At 40.8% G+C, this 9,370-nt stretch overlaps 1 protein-coding gene across 1 annotated transcript; it reads left to right on the forward strand.

Moving 5' to 3' along the window:
* RPL22L1 (ribosomal protein L22 like 1) lies at positions 1 to 5,306 on the forward strand. The gene is made up of 4 exons (XM_089508857.1): positions 1 to 80; positions 2,554 to 2,646; positions 3,182 to 3,303; positions 4,978 to 5,306. The coding sequence occupies exons 1-4, from the start codon at positions 72 to 74 to the stop codon at positions 5,120 to 5,122; spliced, it is 369 nt and encodes a 122-aa protein (XP_089364983.1). The 5' UTR covers positions 1 to 71; the 3' UTR covers positions 5,123 to 5,306.
* Positions 5,307 to 9,370: the final 4,064 nt, after the last annotated feature.

Here is a 9,370-nt window from a genome sequence, read left to right on the forward strand (position 1 = left end):
TGCGTCACGGGCGGAAGGCTATAAAAGCCTCGCCTCGCTGTCCCTTCGGTCTTTTGAGAGCCCTCCACAAAATGGCGCCGGTGAGTGAAGACGGGGAAAGGAAAGGAGAGGGACCCCGCTGATTCTGGGGTCCTTCGTCCCTTTTTCAGCCGCGTTACGGAGAATTGTTTTTGTACTAATGTTACTCATTATTATTATTATTATTATATTTATTTCCTTATACCCCGCCGTTTCCCCCAAACTCGGGACTCAAGGCGGCTCACAACATTAAATACAACAACTGTACAGTTAAAAGCATGCAAAAATAGCACGTCGGGATAGAATTAAGTTGCTATAATATTAAAACAAGTTTACACGTTTAAAGAATAGAATACGATTTTGAAGAGACTGAAATGTTAAAAGGGTATTTTTAAAACTATACAATAACAGCCCCCCCCCCCCAAAAAAAAAATGCCACGCTTCAAAAAGTGGCAGTTCCTGTACTTCGCTGAAGGCAGTGGCGGAAGTTGTGACATAAACAACCAGCAAAATTAAAAGCACCTTTACCTTTAAATCATAGCAACAGGCATAAGAGCCTGTCGATGCTGCCGAGAATCGCATTGGCCTTTTTGGCTGCCGCATCACACTGTTGGCTCATAGAGATCTGGCAGCACCTTTGAGACTTAGCTGGAAAAATGAAGTTGGCAGCATGAGCTTTTGTAGACTGAAGCCAACTTCCTCAGATGCGTTTGCTAGAGTCGAAAGCCAGAGACAGGGCATGCTAGTTTTAAGCATCGTTAAAACAGGCCTTGCCGCTTCATTTCCATACACAACAAGATTTTGGCCTGGCATGCGCACACACTAGGCATAATTCAAAGATACAGCCAGGTTAGTCTGTAAAAGTCAGTATGTAGAAACATCTTGTAGCACCTTTGAGACTTAACAGAAAGAAAGAAGTTGGCAGCATGAGCTTTTGAAGAGTTAAGTCTACTTCCTCAGATGCATTTGGTGGCGTGGAAAGCCAGAGACAGGCCTGTATGTGCCATTGGTGTGTGAGAATGTCAAGTTCAAAATCCTTTGTGTATGGGAATGAAGTGGCAAATCTAGTTTTAACTATAGTATATCCTATGTATACAGTAGGCCCTCCACATTTGCGGCTTTGACTTGCAGATTTCATTATTTGTGGTTTTAATTCATATCTCCTCTCTAGGAATCTAGGTCCTCCAGCTCAACTCTGCCATAGAGTTGCTGACCATAGAGTTGTGCTGGAGAACCTAGACGTTTCTAGAGAGAACACCTCTCTAGGCATTTGTAGGTCCTCCAACATGATTTTACGATAATCCTTTGGCAGATGTTGACCATAGAGTTGCACTGGAGGACCTAGAGGTTCCCAGGGAGCTGTTCTCTTAGGTAAAAAGAAGAGTGGTTTTTTTTAATTTCCAGTTCTTCCACAGTCGGGGGTTCCTTCATCCCTAAACCAAGCGAATGTGGAGAGACCACTGTGTGTATATAGAGAGAGGCATATATAGGTTTCTCCCTGGTTTTCCACTCCTCCAAATGCATCTGAGGACTTAAGTCTACAAAAGCTCATGCTTCCCCTTTCAGTGGTCTCAAAGGTGTTACAAGATCCTTTTGCATACTGATTTTCCATACTGATTAATAATAATACTGATTTCTTATCCACCTCTTCCCATGAATCGAGGCAGGGAACAACAACAATTAATAAGCAAACAACATCAGTACAACACTGAATAAGCAAACATCAGTTAAAACACATTAGTTTAAAAAGACAAGATGTGCACATATTAAAACAATCCATATGAAGCCTTCAACTTCATATCTAAAATTAATCATTTAAAATGCACAATGTAAAAATCAATCTGGATAAACCTGCTGGAAAAGACTGGTCTTCAGTGCTGTTTTAAATTTAGGCAATGTATTGTGTTGTCAAATCTCTTCTGACAAGTCGTTCTACAGTTCAGGGTTGGCCGGGAGACCAAGATTCGAATCCCTGCTCAGCCATGGAAACCCACTGGGTGACTTGGGCAAGCCATACACGCAGCCTCAGGAAGGCAAAACCAAACACCTTTTGAACAGATCTTGCCAAGAAAACTATGGCAGGTTACAGACCGCTCTGCGCGTACTAGGGTTAGGAAGGGCCGTATTAGGGTTAGGAAGGGTCTTACCTTCCTCACGGCCCTTCTTCCTAGTACGCGCGGAGTGTGTCCTTAATGGCAGCGCCTATCCACATGGGCGCCACCATTTTGGCGTCTTGGACGCATAGCCCCTTGCGGGGCCACTTCCGCATTTTGAAAAGGAGCGCCATTTCGGCGCTCCTTTTTCGCTGCGCCGGGAAGCCTCACGGTCTGGCCGCTGGGGCTTCCCTCTGCAGCGAATGGCGGCGGCGGGAAAACGGCCGCTTGAGGGCGGTCTGTAACCCGCCTATGTGATTTAAAACGTTAGGGTTGCCATAAGTCGCAGATGACTTGAAGGCACACAACAGTAGCATACAGATCTTACTGACATAGCAAATTAAGATCATAAATACTAATTCTGGTATACCTCTTTGTTTAGAAAAGAGACAAGAAGCCGAAAAAAACAACTTGCAAGTATAATCTTGATCTCACCCATCCAGTAGAAGATGGAATATTTGATTCAGGAAACTTTGTAAGTAAATCTGCTACTTAAAGTTGTCTGACCTGTTTTTAATTATGCCAATGTCAGCATATATTGAACCTTAATGAAACTATCAAATTGTAGTCCTTGAGATTTCTTTATATGGCAACATAATGTGTTGATGTTCTAGTTAACTTAATAATAAAATAGTTGCCTGTCAGCCAGTCTAGATAAGAGAATAATTTTTATCTCTGAAGCCACCTCAGTCGATTCATTGCATCCTTATATTTCCTGTTATGTTGGAGTGGTGAGGATCTTTAGTTTATTTAATACCTACCAAATAACCATATGGTTTCTAAATGTTTTGAATATCTCAAATACTTAGTGTGAATTTTGACAAATATGGTGTGGCTTAAATTTTATTGCCAGAAATATCTTGTGCCTTTTTCAGACAGATTTATTTTCTTGGCTCGGTTTGCCTCCTTTGATTGTAATAACAAAAACTGTCTGGCTAGGGTCCCTTCCCTAGTGCCATACCTAGGGCAACATCCCCTAGTGTTGCATTTTTTGTTTTTTGTTGGTATAGGAACAATTCTTGAAAGAAAAAGTTAAAGTCAACGGAAAAACAGGAAACCTGGGAAATGTAGTTCACATTGAACGCGTTAAGAACAAGATCACAGTGACGTCTGAAAGACAGTTATCAAAAAGGTGAGTATATTTATTTCCTACTGTGTCTTTTTCTTTCTTTTTTAGCTTCATCCAGAAAGTTTGGGATAGATAACAGTAACTGAAATATATTTAAAATATTTTGTACAGAAAGCATGCTTTACCTTAGTGGAAAGTACTTCTGCTTGTGCAAGTCAGAACACATCCCTGCACCTGTCACCTGAAAAACAGTTCCTGAGAGCTAGGAAACTGAATGGAATATGGCACATAAGGCTTATGTAGGTGGACAATTTTGCATGCACTTTATACTAAGGGCTGATCTTGTGGATTAGCTTGTCTCAGGAAAGTCTACAATAAAAGACCACAGGGTGCCCACTTTTAGGCAAAGCAAAACCTTACAACTATGTGGCCGTAGTTACCATTCACTAATTTCATTTCACCTGAAGTACATGGATTTAGAATGGTTAATTTACATTGCCATCAAAGTTTGTGCATGTGTATATGGAAGAAAAATGGGTCTCCTCTCTCTTGAAATGCACAGTTATTTCTGTTCAGGAGGGAGATCAGCCCTCCATTTCTGGAAGGAGGACTGGAAGAGGAGGCAGTTCTACTCCATAATGGGAAACTGAAGCAAGTCAATGGCCTGTTACAGACTGCCAAAATAAAGCTGCTTTGGGTCTCTTTGGAGGTATGCTATTTAAATGATGCATGGGTCCTAAGAGTCCGGAGGTCGCGCCAAAGCCACACTCCATTCCTAAGCACTGGAGTGCAGCTTTGGTGCAGCTTCCGGATTCTTAGGATGCATGCATCATTTAAACAGCATACCTCCAAAGAGACCCGAAGCAGCTTTATTTTGGCAGTCTGTAACAGGTCAATGTCATACCTAGCAGCATATTTGAAAAGAAGCTAATTTGTTTCATATGATGTCAAAATATATGGGCTTAGGAGTAGGCTTGTGTAAAGGTTTCCTATAATGTTTCAATATCACCTGGAGTAATTTTCAACATTGTTTATTTTGAAGATTGTATCTATTTTTAAGTAAAACCTTGGTGTAATAATGACTTTCATGTAGTGTAGGTACGGAAACTGTGGCCTTTGAGCGGCATTTAGCCCTAATCTTCCCTTCTGCAGCCCCCATATCTTCTTTTTTTACAATAATAATTGGCATGTTTTGCAGCCTTGCTGCCTCATTTCACCAACAAATATCATTGTTCACTCCCGCCCTCCTAGCCTTCCTCCTTCTCTCCCTGCTCCCAAGCAGCCATGGAAGGAAGAGGACAATGGATAAGATAGTGATGGTGGCTCTAGCATCTCCTTGTCACCATTAATGGAGAAACTGGTTGCGCAGTGGTTAAATGCCTTTACTGCAGCCACCCACAAACCATAAGGTTGCGAGTTCAAGCTCAGCCAAGGGCCTCAAGCTCGACTCAGGCTTGCATCCTTCTGAGGAGGTCGCTAAAATGAGTACCCAGATTGTTGGGATTGGCAATTAGCTTACACTTTGTAAACCTCTTAAGGAGTGCTTAAGTGCACTGATAAGCAGTATAGCAATGTTATTGCTATTGCTCCCACAGGTCTTAGAAGCATAGACGATGGGGGAGTGACACGTGAGGGTGTGGGAGCTGATGTCTTCTAGCTTGTCTTGTAGCAGGGAAATGGTTGGGTTGAAATGACATCATGCACTTACACCTGCATTACTTTTCTTTTGCATGAAAGATACCTTAAGTATCTCACTAAGAAGTACCTCAAGAAGAACAACCTTCGTGACTGGCTGCGTGTGGTGGCATCTGACAAGGAGACCTATGAACTGCGATATTTCCAGATCAGCCACGATGATGAAGAATCTGAAGCTGAGGAATAAAATTCCCTGTTCCTTCACTTTTTATGACGAACATATAGAGTGTACAAATAAAACATCTATTTATGAAAATGAATTAATTTATTACCAACTAAAGAACTTGTACACTGAATTAAAACTTCAGGTCTCTGTGGGAGACTGGGATCTCTTGCACTTCCCAAACTGCATTAAAAGGCTGTTTTAATGATCTGTAATCTGTGATTCTTTTAAGAAATGGGGTTCTGTATGTGTGTGTATATACATTCCTGCATAAATAACTTCCGCAGTAATATATGAATGCATAATGCACATGTTTATTAGTGTGAGATGAGCCAATTGTCAACTCAAACCTGAATAAGCTTCATAGGTTTATTAATTTTCAAATACAGCTTTGTTTTAGTATTTCACTGTTGTGATAAGATCTTAAGATGGGCTGGTGGATGTGAATAAGACTTGTGAAAAATGGAGTAGTTGGTGGTGGCTGGATTCTAAAGGAACAACCATTTAGAAAAGTGAGCCTGACTTTGTCCTTATGCTAAGCCCAAGGTCTTGGAATGTGAATGTTTAATTTTTGGTGCCTACTCACCTCGGACTAGGCTGATAACAAGAGCTTTGACAGAATTTTTTTTCTATCACACTTAAAAAGTTAATTAGGTCCTGCAGCATTTTCACTTGGAAAATGGTACTGTGAAATGGTGTTTCTGCTCATGGCTGAATTACTGTACTTCAGTCCCTTTTTAGGGGTTGCTTGCCAGGCTTCCCTTCCAGCCTCTGAAATGACCTGCTATTCATCAGCAGTATTTACAGAGTTAGGTGCTTTCAGACCACAGCTGTGATTATTATGATTTAAGTTTTCATTTGTTACCTGCCATCTTCCTATAAACAAAATTGGATTTTTTTTTACAAAAATCGAGATTTTACAAAAATAAAAGTATCTGTAAACACTGCCAGATGTGTTAAAAACAGGTAAAGAAACATAAAACAATTGCAAAACAGTAGCCTATGATGTTCAGCATGGTAGTGTGGTTTGAGCACTGGATTATGACTCGGGATTAGGATGTAAAGAGATTTGTAGCATCTGTTGAGACCAACTGAAAGAAGTTGGCAGCATAAGTTTTCATAGACTGAAGTCTACTTCCCCAGATCTGAAGTCGGAGACTTAGGTCTATGAAACCGTGCTGCCAACTTCTTTCAGGCAGTCTCAAAGGAGTTACAGGATCTCTTGACATACTGTTTTTACAGACTAACATGGCTATATCTTTGTATTTTGGAGATTAGAGTTTGATTCCTTCTACCATGGAAACCCACTGAGTGAGTCAGACATGTAGCCCCGGAGAATCCTGTGATAGGGTTGCTATTAGTTGAAAACAACTTGAAGAGGCTCAAAAACAATGAAGTGTTCTTTGTACATGTTTAATAATAAATGGTAAAGAGAGCAAATTCCTTTCGAAAATAGTTTGGGGGGGGATTCTACAGTGAAAAATGCCCTGTCAAAAATGAGTTGTCAGGATCATAAGTGGGAAGGAATACTCGTGTCTGCGTTGGTAAACGTAGAGTGGGGCAGAAGAACCTTTGGCAAAGTTTCTTATGCTACAATGTCTTTCTCAAAGGTACTACAAGATCCCTTTGCATACTGATATACCCCAGAGGACAGGATCAAAAGCAATAATAATCTTAATAGATTAGAAAACTGGACCAAAGCTTAAAAAATGAATTTCAACAGGAAGAAATATAAGGTACTACACTTAGGCAGAAAAACTGAAATGCACAAATATAGGATGGGGGACACCTGGCTTGATAACAGTACATGTGAAAGCAATCTAGAAGTTCAAGTAGAGTAGACCACAAGCTGAACATGAGTCAACAGTGTGATGCAGCAGCTAAACATGCCAATGTGATTCTAGGCTGCATCAAAAGAAGTATAGTGTAGATCAGTGGTTCTCAACCTTCCTAATGCCTTGCCTCTTTAATACAGTTCCTCAAGTTGTGGTAGTCCCCAACCATAAAATTGTGTCTCGTTTCCTAAGACCATCGGAAATATGTGCTTTCTGATGGTCTTAGGTGACCCCATTCGACCCCCCAAAGGGGTCGCAACCTGCAGGTTGAAAACTGCTGATCTAGATCAAGGGAAGTAATAGTACCATTCAATTCTGCTTTGGTCAGGCTTCACCTGAAATACTGTGTTCAGTTCTGGGCACCATAATTCAAAGAGGATGTTGACAAGCTGGAGTGTATCCAGAGGACGGTGACCAAAATGGTGAAGGGTCTGGAAACCATGCCTTGTGAGGAGATACTTAGGGAGCTGGGTATGTTTAGCTTGGAGAAGAGACAGTTAAGAGGTGATATGATAGCCATGTTTAAGTATTTGAAGGGGTGTCATATTGAGGATGGAGCAAGCTTGTTTTCTGCTGCTTCAGAGACTAGAACACGGAACAATCGATGAAAGCTACAGAAAAAGAGATTCCACCTGAACACTGGCAAGAACTTCCTGACAGTAAGAGCCGTTCAACAGTGGAACACACTCCCTTGGAGTGTGGTGGAGTCTCCTCCTTTGGAGATCTTTAAACAGCTGCTGGATGGCCATCTGTCAGAGATGCTTTGATTGTGAATTCCTGCATGGCAGGGGGTTGGACTGGATGGCCCTTGTGGTCTTGCACAGGGTAATTGGCTGTTTAAACCCTGATTTTGTCCTATTTCCCCCATGTGATAAAGTCCTATGATTCTATGTGATATTCCAAACTAACAGGGCTATGTCTCTGAATTTTACCTCAATAGCCACTGGGTGGCACCTTAGACCATGGTCTGTTCAAGGTAGGCTGTAGTGAGTTGCAATATACCCTAAATACCTAAAGATTCTTGAACAAGTTGTGAGGATTCCTCAAAAGTTGTGGTAAATATTCTGAAAGTCTGAAACTATATTTTTACAAGAGCTTTACAGTTCTGAGCACCTTCTAAACTACACAGTTATAGTGCTATTATTCCAATTTAACTATTATGGCTTTATTCAACAGGATCCTGAGATGTGTAGTCTGGTGAGAAACTTGAGCTGCTGGCCGAAAAATCAAAATGCCCTCCCCTAAACTGCAAATCACAGGATCCCATAAGATGTAACTATGGAAGTTAAAGTGGCATCATTGTGTTATAACTATGCTGTGCGAATGAGCCCCAGTTATCTTCATCTCGAACCCTAATAATATGAACTTGGAAGAAATATGAAAATAACAACATTACTGGAGGTAAATTGTCTTGGGGGTGATGAGAGGCTAATAATGTTATATTTGTTTTTTTAAAAAATATAATACCAGCAACATTGCTTTTTACTGTATTGGGCAATGTTTACTTGTTACTCCTAAAACACTGTTGAGGGGTCATTTGCAAGATTTTAAAACAATCCTTGTATTTTATAGTGTATTTAACAACACAAAGTAGCTTGCTAACATTACTCATCAAAAGAGTTACAAGTTTGTATTTTGATCTTCAGTAAGCAGAGTTAACAAGTCACTAAAAAACTGAGTTTTATATACTGCCATACCCAATTTCAGCACAGCACTTCCAAAACAGAAGTTATTTTCCATCACAAAAGTCTCTGTAGTGCACTACCTGTTAGAGCAGCAATGACTAATAGGTAGATTTGCATCTACTGGTAGTTCTCTGGCTAATTCACAGTAGCAAGAGTAGCAACAAAATACCTTCCTTCTTAAACTGTGCTGCTGAAATGAAGGAACGTACAGTCAGCCCTCCATATCCATGGATTTAAGCATTCACAGCTTGAAAATATTCCAAAAAGATATAAATTCCAAAAAGCAAACCTTGGTTTTGCTATTGTATATTTTGTTGTTGTGTGCCTTATGTTGTTTCCGACTTATGGCAACCCTATCATGGGGTTTTCTTGGCAAGATTTGTTCAGAGGAGGTTTGCCATTGTCTTTCCTGAGGCTGAGAGCATATGACTTGCCCAAGGTCACCCAGTGGGTTCCCATGGCCGTGCTGGGATTCGAACCCTGGTCTCCAGAGTTATAGTCCAGCACTCAAACCACCATGCCATCCTTTTATATAAGGGACACAATTTTACCATGCCATTGTATTAAATGAGACTTGAGCATCCATGAATTTTGGTATCCAGGAGGGTCCTGGAACCAAACCCCAGTGGATACCAAGGGCCCACTGTAGGGATAATCAGGAACAGATTTTTATATGGAAAGACTGTAAGTTCTGCTCAGTTCTCTGAACAAATCCTGAGTAAGATTGTTTCATTCAGAATATATGTTAAGGA

The sequence above is a fragment of the Sceloporus occidentalis genome, unplaced genomic scaffold, assembly GCF_023333645.1.
Source record: "Sceloporus occidentalis isolate IW3139 unplaced genomic scaffold, rSceOcc1.0.p SCAF_2, whole genome shotgun sequence".
NCBI classification, from domain to species: Eukaryota; Metazoa; Chordata; class Lepidosauria; order Squamata; family Phrynosomatidae; genus Sceloporus; species Sceloporus occidentalis.